This window comes from Engystomops pustulosus, chromosome 4, assembly GCF_040894005.1.
Source record: "Engystomops pustulosus chromosome 4, aEngPut4.maternal, whole genome shotgun sequence".
Classification (NCBI taxonomy): domain Eukaryota; kingdom Metazoa; phylum Chordata; class Amphibia; order Anura; family Leptodactylidae; genus Engystomops; species Engystomops pustulosus.
The window spans coordinates 101,232,085-101,250,266 of record NC_092414.1 but is presented as its reverse complement, the minus strand read 5'-3'; the positions used below and the strand labels follow the sequence as shown (position 1 = coordinate 101,250,266).

The 18,182-nt window shown below is 42.2% G+C and overlaps 1 protein-coding gene across 3 annotated transcripts in view; it reads left to right on the top strand.

Moving 5' to 3' along the window:
- Positions 1–18,182, top strand: part of DOCK4 (dedicator of cytokinesis 4) — a 182,204-nt gene that overhangs the window by 152,074 nt on the left and 11,948 nt on the right. For all 3 annotated transcript variants that reach the window (XM_072146918.1, XM_072146919.1, XM_072146916.1), the window contains 3 exons: positions 3,350–3,431; positions 5,075–5,184; positions 11,343–11,415. In XM_072146918.1, coding sequence (XP_072003019.1) covers positions 3,350–3,431; positions 5,075–5,184; positions 11,343–11,415 — 265 coding nt within the window. The remainder of the gene's footprint in view (positions 1–3,349; positions 3,432–5,074; positions 5,185–11,342; positions 11,416–18,182) is intronic.

Sequence of the window (18,182 nt, the reverse complement as noted above, 5' to 3'; positions counted from 1 at the left end):
ATGAGATGTCTAATGTCTAGTGCTCCTGACTCCTGTGCTTACCTCCCAACCTTTGTAGAGGTGCAAGAGGGACAAAAGATGTGGCACCCTCAGCACTCTGCGGAAAATATCTTTGCCCTTATCCTTGCATTTTGCCCCTACCCTTACTCTACACTTGTGTAATTCCCTCTTGCCCCCCCCACTCTATTCTCACAGCTCCTTGTCACATTATGACCCCCTTCTACACCTCACATTATGCCTCCGCCAGTTCCTCCCTTATTGTCCATTACAGATCTTATATTATATTACATCATATGATGTCCCCACAACCAGGGTCGGCTCCAGGTTCTAGTAGGCCCCTGGGCGCCAGTGCCTCAGTGGGCCCCTTTACTATGCCTCCCAAATTCGAGTTAGAGAAAGTGACCCACGGCCCGCTTTTACCCCCTCCTGTTGCCCCACCATACATTTTTTATGTTACCATGTGTTTGGCTGCTTTTAAAGCCACTATCTTCATTGATGGAAGCGTAAGCTAATGTGTTTACATTTTCACACCTGCTTACATTTCTAGCAATGAAAGAAAACTCTTTCTAAGCAACCAAACACATGCGGTGTTATGCATACGTACAAATGTGTGCAGAAAACTGTGGGCCATATTTATCAAAAGTAGTGCAATAAGTGCAGTTTGCCTGTGGAGTGTGCAGGATGCGGCACATTACAGAATACCGCCGCACGGTTTTCATTAATCTGGTACCTCCTGCACTATTTGGGAAGGGTCACCAACCTTTTTTTTTGTGCACTGTTAAAATAGTGTGCAACGCAATCCTATCGAGTTGCATTAATAAATGTGGACCGAACGCCCCTTTATGTGCAGAATTTTGTGGTGCGGTGGCTACAGAGCAGCTGCCACACAAAACTGGTGCAGACACTTTATAAATACAAGTGCAAGCATTTTAGACAATCAGACAGAAAACTGGCGCAAGAGCTTTAATAAATGTGGCCCATGTGTGAACGCATCTTCAGGGTTATTGTTTTAAAGGAGGGAGGGAGTCAACAGGAAGAGAGACATTGGAAAAGAGGTAAATCAGGTGGCACAGGGGTAAAATAGCAGGGGGCAGAAAGTGGACAATAATTTACAATGTAGGAGGGAGAAAATGAATGGCAGACATCAGCAGGTGTAATGATACAAACCCTTTTAGACTACTATGCATAGATGGACTATAAAAGTATGAGGTAGGCAGTGGCATGAGAACCTGACTGTCAGGGGCAAGGGTTAACTGAAAAGACAGCGGCCTGACTCCTACCATGCTGTACTCCGGAGCCTCCTCACACAGGGTCACAGGGGGTCACCATACATCAGTAGACGGAGGTGACAAGTTCAGCACATGTTGCCGGCCGACCCCCGAACAGCGCTGGTGCCTGGGAGGTTTTCACAGCCCATACAGGAACCCGGGCAAACGCTACACAGGCAACACTGATGATGCAGAGAGTGACTGCTCTCTGCATCATTATTATATCATCGGGGAACACCTCCCCTGCCTCCAGTGGGCCCTACCAGCTCCAGTGGGCCCCGGCACTTGCCCAGGTATGCCGGGTGCTGACTCCGGCCCTGCCCACAACAGTGCCCCCTTATATTATATCCCCCAGCAGCTTTCCCACATATTCTGTCACCACCACCTCTCCCTCATATTGTGCCCCTCCCCAGCATCTCCCCTCATGTTGAGTCCAACAAGCTCCCCCTCACATTCTGGAACCCTCTTATTTTGCCTCCCTTAGTTCCCCCTCATATATTGATCCACAGTTCCCCCTTATATTCTGCCCCCTCCCAGGAGCTCCCCCTTATATTATGCCCCCTCCCAGCAGCTCCACCTCATATTGTGATCCTCCAGCACCTCCCCCTACTATTGTCTTCCCAACAGCTCCCCTCATAATATGCCACGTAGCCTGTGCACTGATGCCAGGTTGTACTACTCCTGTGGCCCCTACCTTTTTTGCAGCTGCTTCCTATATGTTGTCTGGATAAAATATTTTCAATAATTGGGACTTGGGGTAATGGGTGGGTTGCTAGTGGTGATCTAAAGTAATATTCACATGTTCTGTGTATTCTCCTAATTCTCGTTTTGGCTCACAATTACAAAAAAACTGATAAAAAATTATGTGAACTAGGCTTCGAAGTATATGGCATATAGATTTTTAAGAACATCCCTGTTCCTCACAAGTATGAGAAATAGTGTGGTTGTATGAAAAATGCACCTGGATGGTTTTATATAGGAGACAGTTTTTCAATTGACTCCATAAAAAAAACTTTGATTCTTGCATGGTGTTTTTACAGGGGCATCTAGGTTTGGGTTTCACATCTGCCATAAATATTGATAATGTGACATCAAATATTACATTATGTATGAACCAGGGGCCAGCTACCTTCTGAAATATAATAGTAAAAAGTGTTATATAGGGCACAAATCCATTTCTCCGATCTGTGTTTAGCACATTTTATTCTAATGCTTCGCAAACAATCTCTTCCCAAATGACTTCCATGTTGAGGGTCGCTATAGAAACACAGTGTGCTATTCATACATCAATTCAGTCTGTGATCTACTAAAGCAAAGTGAAAAAATACATTTCTGAAATCCCTTGGGAACCCAGTTTCCTCCTCAATGTGTATCTATAAAATTTTGAGTAAAGCATAACATATTACACACCTGGTGCTCTTTCATCATGAATTTGCAGTTCAAGTGTTGCCTGTGTTAAAGGGGTATTCTCGTCTGGGCACTCACATTCAGTTTCACTAATCTTCCATATATTAACATTTCTTTAATTGGATGTTATTGAAAAAAATGTTCCTGTGTGAAGATAATTTCTCATTAATGTAGCCATGTTGTCCCTTAGAAACCACATAGCTTCCTCGGATACGACCACGTCACACTCTGGCAGCGGTGGCCAGACTTGCCCTATAGAGTCCTGCCTGACCACCTGGCTTCAGCAATCATTACTACAGGACGGCTGTGGGATGTGCAGTAACTCCCGGACATTTCATATACAAAACCTTTTTGTTTATTTGTGCAATCTCTCAGGCAGAGGTGGCCGTATCCGAGGAAGCCATCTCGTTTCTATGGGACCATATCACTACATTTATGAGAAATTATCTTCACACAGGAACATTTTTTTTAATAACATCTAATTGAAGAAATGTTTATATATGGAAGATTTATCAAACTGAATGTGAATGCCCAGACGAGAAAACCCCTTTAAGGCTACACAGTAAGAGTGAGACGCTAGCCCCTGTTTTGACATTAATAGACTAAATGATTAAGGACAATTTGATTCTAGTTGTTTTTCTTATTTTAGTCCTGATTTCATTTTTGTCTTTCAGCCAAGTCCTTCTACCTCAAGTCTTAGTTCTACACATTCCGCATCTCCAAATGTGACCAGCTCTGCCCCCTCAAGCGCCAGAGGTAAATCGTATTAAAAAGTATTTGGTACAAAAGTTGAAGGAGGTCAATTTCTAACTAGAAGTTAAAAAACCGCTGTCAAACTGTCCTTATATCCATAAAGGGAGGGTTACAGTCTTGTTACATTATTATTTTTATTTTATCAGCAGTGCCTGTGAACAAATCTATAGTGCAAGTCCTTTCACATGCAGGAAAAGTTCCACTTCCAGGTCCAATAGCACCCCATCAAGTTACACCCTGTCTTTGTTTAGTAAGGATAATTGCCCTCTTTTATAGATCTATCAGTCAGGCTGGGTTGGTGTTCCAAATGGGATTGAGGAGAAGCCATTGTGAAGGTGTTTATCACACAGGGTTGGGATGAGTGGGCGGCTGGGTATGTGGCATCCTAGGCCACTGGAAAGAGGAGGATGCAACATACTGTATAGATTATTAAAAAAAAGTTAGTGCTCTGCCTCTAGCTTTTTTTAGTGGCAGAATTTAGGCCCTGGTTATTAGTCTCTTTGCAGTGTAAGAGTGTGCTGTGTGTACTGTGTGGTGTGCAGGAGAGTAAACACATAACAGATAGGCATGGAGAATAAGAACAACACCACTAGGGACAAGCTTGACTGTATATATGGGTGGGATCCTTTTCATATAAAAGACCTGGACATGCTGCAACTGAAAACCCTGAAGTTTACCAAGTACGATGGGTAAAAGTTTTGTCTTTATAGAAGTAAAGCTCTGCCACTCTCTACATTATTTTCCATATTTAATGAGGTTGGTCAGTATTACGATAAAGGTCTACATTTTGTCTACCAGTCTATAATGGTTTCCTGTATTACTCTCATAACTGTTTACATTAATTTGGCAAATATGAAATGTCAGACACACAATGTCAGTCTCATGAACAGCTGTGGAACTGTGTCTGGAAAACTAGAAGACTTCTTTTCTAATATTGAACAATCTCCAAGCAACATATCATTTCTGACTTAAGTGTTTCTACGCTGGTTGTCACCCACCTTTCCTTGGTCTGTTTAGTTATGCAAGGTAACATCTGCACCACTTGTGTAATCAAACTTGCCTTCAAGGGGCCAGATTTATCGGGCGTGTGCACCTGAAAATTGCTGTACAGGCCCTGAAAAAGGCACAATTCCTGGCTCATGGGAATAAGAATTGCACCATTATGCCACCTCCTTACCAAGTGAGCATGGCGTTCCTGCCACACACCTGCGCACTAGCAATAGCCTGTGTTTTTTCAGGTGCAGGCTATGGTGCCATTGTACGGCAGGCCAGACCTGCATAGAACTGCCCCACTGGGGCAGCGCATCACAGTTGCCCGAGGCCTCTTAATAAAACCACCGTTGCTGGGCAGAGCGGATGCTGGGCAGATAATTCTGCCCCTAGATCTCCATGTATTTTGTTTTTTAGTCTGTCTTTAGTTGTTACTCTTTTATTGCTTTCCTGCTCTGAGTCCTTCTTTGTCAATAACAATCATTCTGTGACACTTGTAATAGTCTGGCGAGGCTTCTATAGAACTTTTCACAGTTTTTGTAGACCGCACATATAAAGCAGACATATGTTCTATGTATGATTATTTCTCTCATTTTCTAAAGCTTTCTTTTATCTTTCCTATAGACGTGTACTCATTACTATGTATTCTGTTATAGCTTCCCCTCTGTTATCTGACAAACACAAGCATTCCAGAGAAAATGCCTGCCTATCCCCGAGAGAGAGACCCTGCAGTGCCATATTTCCAATCCCCGCAGAACCGCAACAGGTAGCCAGTTTGTCAGCCAGCTGACAGTATGTGTATATTGGGCAACAGAATAATATAGAGCATTTATTTATGTATTGACCACTTCTGCATGCATTCTGTTTAATGTACCTGCTAATGACGTATCTAATAGTTAATAGAAGACTGCTATTTGCTTTGACTAAAAGGTCACTATTGCAGAGGTGCAGCTATGTGCTCTTCTTACTAAGTAGCTAATCTTTTGTAGGAACATCAGCAAGCTATTTTTTTTCTCAATTTTAATTGTCTGCCGGGTAGTTGCTTAGTAACCTATTGCTAAGAAATGAGAATAAAACATGCCAGGAATATTTGGAAATGTAATGTATTTAAAATATACATATAGTAGAATTTTATCCATTAAAAAAAATACTAAATAGGGTAGATGATTTATTTTGCAGCTGTTTTTATAGATACAAAAGAAAGATTCAAACAAAGACAAACTGAAGGGTTTGTCCACAACATATACAAAAGTGGGTTAAAGTTATGAAAGTACCTAAGTTGGTGCCTACAGCAGTTCCTGTGCCATTTCATGCAAATATAGCTGGAGCCAATCAGTGACTTTAGTGATGACATCTACACCCACAACACATTACTGACTAAGGTCAGCAGTAATTTTCTGTAGTGGTCAAAGCTGAGGAGCTTCACAATCTGGCACCGGACCGCCAGGAGTGGAATTTGTGTATGACCTTTGAGCAGATTGTGCAAAGATTTTTTTCCACTTTTAAGAAATAATTTATATTGTTGGTGTTTGTAAAAGTTTTCCAATACACTTTCTGCATCAATTCCTTGCGATTTTTAGATTTCTGCTTAGTGACTCCCAACAGGAAGTGCCAGAATATGATGTACTTTTATTATGAACCATTAGTGGCTGCTGTTTTCTTTGTCTTCTTGTGCTGCAATTCTGCTCCCTATTACTGGAGGTTGCTGTAATTGACCTTGAATTTGCCCTTAGCTAAATTGGTGGATTGAATGCAATATAGGCGTCATCTTGTTTCCTATTTGAGCCTATAAGAAAACCATGAGGCAATCCTAGCATCGCTTGAGCATTGTGACTGTTCCAGTCTCCTGCTCCTTGAACTGTCTTACCCAGACTGTTTGTACCTACATGTATGTTACCTGCTGTGATCTACCCTACTATGTGCATTATTGCTCCAATGCCTCAGTCAATCCTTGTACCAGTCTCTCTCCATCCGGCTACTGGATTCCAGCCATGTATACCAGTATTGTAACAGGAAGCTTCATTGTTTACTTCCTGTGGATTAATACCTATACATGGTCATGTGATGTCACACAGGTGCAGGGCTCCTTACAATACACACTCTCATCACTCTCTGTAGGGGAAATGTATCCCCATTTTTCTTTCTTTTTGTAACCTTTACTGTTTATATGACTTCTCACTGCAACATTTTCTGTCTTTTCTCAAGTAAACCTTTGTCTGCACCTTATACAGTATGACTTCTGTATCTTTATTTTCCAGATGTTCTGTGCGACTTTTCATTTATGTATCACTTTATTTGCTTACTTTTGCGGAGCAATTCTGCACCTGGTCCAGGGCAGGTGCAAAGGAACATTTTTTTTTTTTTTTTTTGGACCCTGTTGTAACATGTAAATTGGAATTAGTTGGCATGCTTTAAGGCTGCATGGACACATGGCAATTTACATTGCGTTTTTAAACACGTTGCAGAAACTCATGCATTTTACATTTTACCATGCATTTGGCTGGTTAGAAAGTGTATTTTATTCATTGCTGGAAATGTAACAATGCTGCTTACACTTCCAACACTGCTTACACTTCCAACACTGAAGAGAAATGCTTTCAAACGCATCCCAAACATGATGGGGCAGATTTACTTACCGCGATCCAACGGCACGTTCTTGGCGGGTTTAAGAAGGTTGTGTTCCCGATGTCCACTAGGTGTCACTGCTGCGCTGAAGTCCGCCATAGTTCACGTCCTCCGTCTTGGTGTATGTCAGTGCTATTTTTGCGACACAATTTTTTTTTTATTCCGCGTTTTTTCTGAATCTGTCAGGTTTTCCGACAGCCAAGCTCCCCCCATTTCTGTCGCGTTAAACCCGCCGCCACAATCCAATCGCGTGCGCCAAAATCCCAGGGCAATTCGGCGCAAATCGGAAAAATTTAGGAAACCCGGCGGAAAAACGGGATTCGGACCCTTAGTAAATATGCCCCGATATGTGATTGCAGACTCATATTTCGTCATTTACCTGGGGAGGGCTTAAAAATGCAAGCCACAACCTCAAATCCAAATTTTACACTAGTGTGCTCTCCTATTTATAATCCCTTACAAATTTGCAACTGCCAGGATAGGAAAAACTAAACATGTATGACAAGAAAAAAGGCATGATTGTACATAAGGCGCAAAAAAGACATTCCAAGATTATGCTCATCTCAATTATACACCAAACAAGAAAAAGACCTCTTGACATAGACCAGTTTTTATCCACAGGAAGTAAAAAATGAAGTTTCCTGCTGAATGACTGCAATCATGAGGAATTGATACAGGATGTATATTGGAAAATTGTATAACTTTTCATTACACAAACCATATCAGTTATCTGCTGAAAATGAACAACCCCTTTAAATCTGCTTGTTGTTTTTGCAAACTGTATCATTACCATTGGGTTGGACATAAAAAACACTTCTATTTAAGGGCGTTTAAGCATCAGAAACTAAATGATCAATTTTACTTGAAGGCAGTATCATTTATGACTGCTGGTGAGTGTATGAGAATTACAGTGCTAACATTATAGTAAAATAGGAAACCTCCAATCATACTAAAACTTTGCACTGGTAACAGCCAAATGCGTTATCAGTGTGGGTAGAGGTCTTTCTAGCAGACTAAAAATACTCCTTTTTGCCTTTTTGAGGAGGAAATAAGCAACACGTATTTTATACTTTTACATGAATGATCCAGCTTAGGTTGATTAGTCCTGTCTGGACACGAAGCTCCATGTGTAATGTGTTTATGTATGGCAGCCAGCAGCACCCAGCTTTCCTAAGGTCCTGAATATTATAATAGTTTTTTCAGCAAAACCACTCAGCTCAGAGATGAAACAAGATATGTTTCTGCATCAGTGTAACTACAGCATTCTCAAGGTATGTTTGGATCATAATTAGAGATGAGCGAGCATACTCGTCCGAGCTTGATGCTCGTTCGAGTATTAAGGTACTCGAAACGGCTCTTTGCTCGGACGAGTATTTCCCCTGCTCGAGATCGAGCATTTAATTAAAAATACACAGTGAAGAACAGTGAAGAATAGAATAAAAACAGTGAACACAGTGAACACAGGATCATTTTAGTGAAAAACACAGTGAAAAACACAGTGAAGAATAGATTACAGATGTTCGGCACATCTGCTTACTTGTCGGGAGATACGCGCGGAACAAAATGGTATGTGAAGAACACATTGAAGAACACTGGGAGCAGCACAGAGACACCAGGGAGCAGCACAGAGACATCGGGGGAACAGCAGCAGCGCAGAGACACCGGGGGCACAGCAGCGCAGAGACACCGGGGGCACAGCAGCGCGGAGACACCGTGGGCACAGCAGCGCGGAGACACCGTGGGCACAGCAGCGCGGAGACACCGTGGGCACAGCAGCGCGGAGACACCGTGGGCACAGCAGCGCGGAGACACCGTGGGCACAGCAGCGCGGAGACACCGTGGGGACAGCAGCGCGAGGACACCGTGGGCACAGCAGCGCGAGGACACCGTGGGCACAGCAGCGCGAGGACACCGTGGGCACAGCAGCGCGAGGACACCGTGGGCACAGCAGCGCGAGGACACCGTGGGCACAGCAGCGCGAGGACACCGTGGGCACAGCAGCGCGAGGACACCGTGGGCACAGCAGCGCGAGGACACCGTGGGCACAGCAGCGCGAGGACACCGTGGGCACAGCAGCGCGAGGACACCGTGGGCACAGCAGCACGAGGACATCGTGGGCACAGCAGCACGAGGACATCGGGGAGACTTCAGTGGAAGAAGAGCAGCGGATCCCGGGACAGCGTATCTCCCGACAAGTAAGCAGATGTGCCGAACATCTGCAATCTATTCTTCACTGTGTTTTTCACTTAAATGATCCTGTGTTCACAGTTTTTATTCTATTATTCACTGTTCTTCACATCTGCTAACTTGTCGGGAGATAATATACGCGCGGAACAGTGAAGAATAGATTGCAGATGTTTGCATACATCTGATCACTTATCAGAAGACATTCTTTTTCAATTAAATAACACATTTTATTCCCGAACCATGGTCCCTTTGAAAAATGCTCGGGTCTTCCATTGACTTCAATGGGGCTCGTTATTCGAGACGAGCACTCGAGCATCAGGAAAAGTTTGTCTCGAATAACGAGTACCCGAGCATTTTAGTGCTCGCTCATCTCTAATCATAATGCATGAAATCAAATAGTAGAATTCCTTTAAACATTGATGTTAAGGTATGCAGTAAAATTATGGCAAATAGGTTGAAAAGAATTGATGACTCGCTGGTGCAATCGGTTCTTGCTAGGGAGACAAGCTTGTATGTTCATCGTTCCTTCACAGATATGCAAATGGAGAAGGGAGCCGTCTGCTCATCCTGTTTCTGAACACTAAAAGCGTTTCACAGGGTGGAGTGGCGGTTCATTTGGAAAGCAATGGAGGGATTCGGATTCAGTTACAAATTTGTTGAATGGATACGAATGCTATATCAAGAGCGAGTAGCTAGGACTAGGGTAGAGAGTGTTGATAATGTGGCCTTTCCCATGTCAAGAGGTACTCAGCAAGGGAGGTCCCCTCTCCCAACTACTCTTTACCCTCTTTGTGGAACCTTTTGCTTTATTAGCGATTGAGGGGAATGCAGGATATGGGGATGTGGGAGCGGTGGGCAATGGGATAAGATATCCCTGTAAACAGATGATATCTTATTTACTGTATAGGATACTGCCTGACGTGGTTCTGCAGATGATACATGGGATATTGATAGGTTTGTTAATCAGCTGGGAAAAGTCTAACTTATTTACACTTGATGATAGTGTAGGCTAGTATATTGTGGGCAGTGTAAAAGTGCTGAAAGGGTATTAGATATCTTAGTATTCAGATCAGAACGAATATCGAAAGATTTATTGAATTAATTATACTTATGTTAATTAAAAGGATGAGGCAAAAATAGCTATTTGAAAAGGAAGCCCTTTTCCAGGGCGGACAAAGTATCTTAATTAAGATGACATTCCTCCCTCAATTATTATATCCTCTCAGTGTTAGCCCAATATGGATTCTGAAAGGGATCTTTAGGAGCATTGAGGGTATAGTTCTAATCTTATTTGGGGAGGGAAAAAAAGCTAGAGTAAAAATTCAATAAATGCCTGCTAAAATGTCTAGGTTCATATATAAGGCGCACCTCATTATAAGGATGAATGACCAGTAGGTGGCAGACCAGTGCACAGTTCAAGGCAGCTGTTGTTTGTAAGTACGGTTTGTATATAAGGCGCACCTTTGATTTCTGAGAAAATCAAAGGATTTTTTGTGCGCCTTAGTCTGAAAAATACGGTAGTAGTTTTTATTTAAGTTAGGTCATGTGTTGCTTCATTTTCAACTTTTTACTTTCTAAAAACTTTATACTAAACATACTACTCTTTGTTCTTGGGAGATGTAAGCATGATGTGTTTTCTATTTTGTCTCGACTAGCTGTAAATACATGGCTAAAAGCTTTTACAATGTGCTTTAAAATGTACTGCTAGTCAATATGTCCAACTGGTTTTTGGATACACTTTTGGATCTTTTCTTTTAATATAAATAATAATAATGTATTTTCACTAAAGTTGTATACACCATTTTTGTAAAGAGCAATCTACGAATGTGTCTGCCATGTAGAAAGTCGTGTAGAATCCTGCTATTCTTACCATTTCTCATCATACTGATTGTAATAGCTTTACTTTGTAAAAATATCATATCAGAATGCAGACTGGTCACACATGTCCCAGAAATAACATGGCTGTGCTTTTTTTTTTTGGAAAAGAAAGATGGAATCCTGACAATGACAATTCAAACAAAAGCCAAGACATGTCATTGATGTTTCTAGCTGTAAGGGGTAGCAGATCCATGCCACTTATATGTTAACCCTTTTATGTTTCAATGTTTCCAGAGGGCACTCTTCAATCACATTGGAGAAAACACTTTGCCTCGAAGCGACCCAAACCTCTCTGCTCCAGATAAAGGTAATGTTAAGTGGATACTTCTATATATAGCCCTGCCTTTAACCCCTTGCCGCCAAAACCACTTTTCACCTTCTTGACACAGACCTATTTTTTCAAATTTGACATTCTGTATCACTTCATATGGAGACAGCCTTGGAACGCTTTAACACCCTGCTGATTTTCAGATTGTTTTTTTGTGACACGTTGTACTTTGTCAAGTGAAAAATTAGGGGGACATCTTTTGCGTTTAGTTAAAAAAAATTGTACATTTGGTGAAAAAGTATTAAAATTTGCTTTTTCAAAAATTTCTGCTATTCAGGCAGATAGAAATCCCCCCCCCCCCTTCGAATAACTGAATAGCTAACATTTACCTAAAGCAGATAAGTTTGATGTGACTTTGATAGGCCTATATCAGAGAAAAAGGCTTTTAATGACATTTTAAGAAACCATTCTCCTAAAAGAATGTAAAACAACTTTTATGAAGTTTGTTTCACACAAGAGCAATTTTGAAAACTTTTTGGCTAAATGAATGTTTTTTTGTAAACTGCACACAAAACTGTGCCAATTTTAAGATGTAATCAACCAATTTTTTGCTTTTGGTGGAAGCAATGGTACTGATCTTTATGTGAAATATAGTAATTGCTCTCTTCTAATACAGTTTTTGGAGCCTATTATAAGTTGACCCTATTATGTTGGACGGCCTTAAATTTTAAGTCTTAGGGCTGTTTCACAAGCGTATGCAATCCGTGTATATGTGCCATATGGTGGCACAATCCCACAGGCTGCACACAGAGCAGAGGATGTGAGTCCCTGCATTGTATAGAAATATAATGCAAGGATGTTCTCTCTGCCGAATGAACAGCACTGCCGAACTTTATCAAGTATTAGAGTTCCAGCGTGGCTGTCCATCCGGCAGAAGGCACATCCTTGCATTATATTTCTATATAATGCAGGGACTCCCGTCCTCTGCCCTGTGTGCAGCGCATGGGATCTTGCCCTCATACGGCACTTTTACACAGGTGTGAAACAGCCCTTAAACGAAATCTACCCTATAACTCGAGCATGATTAACCAGGGGCGCTTACCGATAGAGCCAGGCAACATGACTGTAATAATCTTCTAATACTGTATATGTTATCCATTGCCTTCTTTTTTCTAAAATCCAACAATTGTATTTATGCTAATTAGCCAGGAGGGCTCTGGGTAGTATTACCAGAGCCCCTCCATGCTTTCCCTTTCTACTGTGTGAGATGGCAGGCAAAGGGCGGGGGACGTGCTGAGGGATCAAGAGGGAGAGAGTGTAACTCCAGTATGGAAGACCTCTGCTAACGCTCCCCAAAGCCCTTTTGTCTCATTAGAATAATTATAAAAGTTGATTTTAGAAGGAAGGAGGTCATGGATAACAAATATAAGAAGATCACCATAGTCACGGTGCCTGAATCTAGGATATCATGCTTAAAGGACATCTATCACCAGATCAAGGATTGTAAACCAAACATACAGACATACTGGTATATGCCCACTCTGGAGGGATCTGCTGTCTGTTTAGCTTCCTATGCCCTTGTTTTTAATAAAAAAATAATTACAATTATGCAAATTAACCTGATTAACTCCTATGGAGCCTGGAGCCCCTCAGGCTTATCTGTATAATTTTAAAAGCCTTTTTTTGTAAAAAAAAAAAAAAAACTCCCAAAAAAAAGGGCTTAAGAAGCTATAAGAAGAGCAGATCCTGCCAGATGGGGCACACACCAGTAGGTCTGTGTGCTTTGGTGATTCTAGATGTCCTTTAATTTTGATGGTAGATTTTAGGTGTGCTAGAAACTTGCTAGAGTTAAAGGGGTATTCTCGCCTGGGTAGTCACATTCAGTTTCACTAATCTTCCATTTATAAACATTTCTTCAATTGGATGTGAAGATAATTTCTCATAAATGTAGTAATTCTGTCCCTTAGAAATGAGATGGCTTCCTCGGTTACGACCACGTCACACTCTGGCAGCGGTGGCCAGACATGAGCTATTGAGTCCTGTCTGACCTCCTGGATTCAGCAATCATTACCACAGGACGGCTGTAGGACCTGCAGTAACTCCCGGACATTTCATATACAAACACCTTTTATTTCTTTGTGCAATCCCTCCAGCAGACGTGGCCGTATCCGAGGAAGCCATCTCGTTTCTAAGGGACAACTTGACTATATTTATGAGAAATTATCTTCACACAGGAACATATTTTTTAATAACATCTAATTGAAGAAATGTTTATATATGGCAGATTTATCAAACTGAATGTGAATGCCCAGACGAGAATACCCCTTTAAGAATAAGTTCATTTTCTTTGATCACGGTTTTCTAATTATTTAATTGTGTTTTTATTTTTTTATCTTTGCCTATTGTGACAGTGAAAGTAGCATAAGTAGTGCCCTTACTATTGTGCCATCCCAATTAAAGGGAAAATACTTGTAGTCCACCAGTGTAAAAGAAAAAAATATTTTGCAGGGGTGTAACTACGGCAGTGGCATAGTGACTGCTATGGGGCCCTCAGTGTCAGGGGCTGAGTATGTGCACTATTCAATACATATTATACTGCACATTGTACAGCATAAAATGTATATACCCATGAACATCTTCCAAGGTATACAGCATGAATGTCAGGAGAAGACAGAGGGGAGAGCAGAACGACAGGACAAGGGATCTCTCATCTCTAATTCCTGCCATCTACTTCTCCAATGTGGTCAGCAGCTAGTGGGACAGATCTGTGTGAACATATACATGTATGTATCAGTGCATAAATATGTGCACATAAGTGTGTGTGTAAGAGTGTATAAATGTGTAAGGATCCAAATATGTATATTTTCTGAGGCAGTAGGAGGGCCTCAGTCAGAAATCCGCTATGGGGCCCTGCCTCTCCTAGTTATGCCCCTGAATATTGGCATTAATACCATGTACTGCATTTCCAGACTTTTGCTCTGCCAATTTTCTGAGAGAGCTTTTTATATCTGTGGATTTAGGATAGTGATTTTTTAGATGAAAACTCTGCACCAATATCCATTGTGTGAACTGGAAGTTTTGTTAGTTATGCTTTAGAAGAAACATAATATGGTCATGGTCAGTATATACTGATTATGAGCAAATGAAGTAGCTGCCGTTGGTTGCTAATATTTGTGATTACTAATAGCTGCATTGCCAGTATTACAGCTTATGTGATCCAAAGACCCTGACATTCCCTTCACCATATGTAGCAGAACGTGTGTACTTTCCTTTTAATATTGGCACATTGGGCTCTTGCCTGTACATAATTACAAATTGCCACTGTGAGCCTTTTGAATAAGATAGATGGAGGCCATTATTTTAGTACAAAATTATCTTAATTGCTAATCATTAAGGCTTGTAATTCACGTTCTGAATAAAGAAAGTGACATAAGATAAAGAGCAGTCAGAGTATTTGGCACCGCCATTGATATTCCTAGAGGTAAATCAGGCTTAATTAGACACTTTGATGTATCTATGTTTCCACCCAAAGCTAAAATTTATTAATTGCCTGATTGTATCATTCTGCCCTCACTTATGAATGTAAGCATGAAATATATACTAATATATATATATATATATGTGTGTGTATATATATATTGTTATTAACTAGCATCCTCATTTAGCATATGGATAGTAAAAATCCTAAAATCTTTACTCAGCCCAGTGTTGAAATATAATCTAGAACTTTATGTTCTAATATAAATGGGAACTAAGTAGAGATGAGCGAGCACTAAAATGCTCGAGTGCTCGTTATTCGAGACGAACTTTTCCAGATGCTCGAGTGCTCGTCTCGAATAACGAGCCCCATTGAAGTCAATGGGAGACTCGAGCATTTTTCAAAGGGACCATGGTTCGGGAATAAAATGTGTTAATTAATTGAAAAAGAATGTCTTCTGATAAGTTAGCAGATGTATGCAAACATCTGCAATCTATTCTTCACTGTTCCGCGCGTATATTATCTCCCGACAAGTTAACAGATGTGAAGAACAGTGAAGAATAGAATAAAAACAGTGAACACAGGATCATTTAAGTGAAAAACACAGTGAAGAATAGATTACAGATGTTCTGCACATCTGCTTACTTGTCGGGAGATACGCTGTCCCGGGATCCGCTGCTCTTCTTCCACTGAAGTCTCCCCGATGTCTCCGTGCCCCTCGATGTCTCCGTGCCCCTCGATGTCTCCGTGCCCCTCGATGTCTCCGTGCCCCTCGATGTCTCCGTGCCCCTCGATGTCTCCGTGCCCCTCGATGTCTCCGTGCCCCTCGATGTCTCCGTGCCCCTCGATGTCTCCGTGCCCCTCGATGTCTCCGTGCCCCTCGATGTCTCCGTGCCCCTCGATGTCTCCGTGCCCCTCGATGTCTCCGTGCCCCGATGTCTCCGTGCCCCGATGTCTCCGTGCCCCTCGATGTCTCCGTGCCCCTCGATGTCTCCGTGCCCCTCGATGTCTCCGTGCCCCTCGATGTCTCCGTGCCCCGATGTCTCCGTGCCCCGATGTCTCCGTGCCGCTCCCTGATGTCTCCGTGCCGCTGCCCGATGTCTCATGTCTCCGTGCCCCGCTGCTCTCCGTGCCCCGCTGCTCTCCGTGCCCATGTCTCCGTGCCCCATGTCTCCGTGCCCCGCTGCTCTCCGTGCCCATGTCTCCGTGCCCCGCTGCTCTCCGTGCCCCGCTGCTCTCCGTGCCCCATGTCTCCGTGCCCCGCTGCTCTCCGTGCCCATGTCTCCGTGCCCCATGTCTCCGTGCTGCCGCTGCCCCATGTCTCCGTGCTGCCGCTGCCCCATGTCTCCGTGCTGCTCCCCGGTGTCTCTGTGCTGCTCCCTTGTGTCTCTGTCCTGCTCACCGTGTTCTGCAATGTCTTCTTCACACATATATATTGTTCTTCACATGCTATTTTGTTCGCACCGTTCCGCGCGTATCTTCCGACAAGTAAGCAGATGTGCCGAACATCTGTAATCTATTCTTCACTGTGTTCTTCACTGTGTTTTTCACTTAAATGATCCTGTGTTCACTGTGTTCACTGTTTTTATTCTATTCTTCATTGTTCTTCACTGTGTTTTTTTAATTAAATGCTCGATCTCGAGCAGGGGAAATACTCGTCCGAGCAACGAGCCGTCTCGAGTACCTTAATGCTCGAACGAGCATCAAGCTCGGACGAGCATGTTCGCTCATCTCTAGAACTAAGTCCTAACAATCTTTGTCTATTACCAAGGGTTCAATAAACTAATTGGAAGTCTTCATTTGCAGTCTTTAATTAATTTGCTAGCGATTAACTCATACAGTGAGAACTTAAATCTATATTTAGCATTGACTTTTCCTCCGCCATTTATGCCATTTTTGCTCTTGACATTTTATGCTCCCGTTTCAGCACCCCAACCTCAATTATTTGAAGTAGAACAGAACACATTGTAATGACTCTATAGTGTCTAATAGGTCTGGACAACATCTTTGTTTCTCCACTCTCTATCAGCTTCTCTCATCTTTCTGTCTGCTTGGATAATAATACTGTGTATAATGTAATCATCCCTCTCCATGACAAGATTATACTCCCTGTATATTATCTACAAGCAGGGTGCTTAATATGGTTATGGGTTCCTCTTTGATGTCTGCATTATCTTATACTCCTCTGTTTGGATATTTGTATAGGGGAATAGTCAGGGGTTTGTACAGAAATTACCATGGATAAACATCATAATTTCATAACTATTGCATCTAATGAAACTGTGGACAAACCGACCCCCTTCTATAGTCTTTGTGTAAAAGCATTCTACTGAGTATAAGATAAATGGCTATACATTACTGATAATAAGAAAGATCTCTGTATTGACCTAAGATGCATTTACATTAGTTCTACAATCATTCTTCAGACTTCTTATTTTTCATAATATAAATAAACCTAATTATAATAATCCTTCTGGATACTGTAGTCCTTTCATTCATTTGAGTATTCTGCCTTGTAATCCACTATAGTGTCCACCTTATGCAATGATGCCCAAAATATTACATACAATTCTAGTTGTGGTCAGACTAAAGATATATTAGGTGAAGTCACATGCTTGCTAGCAGCTGCATAACAATGGTCACTGATAACTTTAAAACAAATTTTGCATGAATTTATGGTACAAGTGAATGTATTTTATCTGAGGAAATTTTGTTCACCCCTACTCGGCTTCCAGGGGTTTCCAGGATTTGAGGAAAACCCATTTATTGGGGGTCATTTACTAAGGGCCCAATCCCCGTTTTCCGGACGTGTTACCCGAATATTTCCGATTTGCGCCGATTTTCCCTGAATTGCCCCGGGATTTTGGCGCTCGAGATCGGAAATTGTGGGCGTGGCCGAATGAAAACCCGACGCATTCGGGAAAACGGCCGTATTTTTTTAAAAAAAAAGTGTCGCGGGACTCGCGCTTACCTTCACTCGGTCCGGCTTGGTGAAGATCAATGCATTCCAGGGAACTTCAGCGCAGCAGCGACACCTGGTGGACGTCGGAGGAACTACCTTAGTGAATCCGGGCAGGACCCGAATCCACCGCAGAGAATGCGCCGCTGGATCGCGAATGGACCGGGTAAGTAAATCTGCCCCATTGTATGGTGAGAGCACCTTTAAAAATTGTAGAGCTAATGCATCGTGATACTGTGGTTTGGTTACACAAGACATTTTGCAGTCTACACTAAGACATAACTGCAGCATTTTTGGAATATTTATAGAATATTTTAAGGCAAATTCCCCTAAAGTAACATATAGCCTAAGTGGTTTGTCAGTATCCTT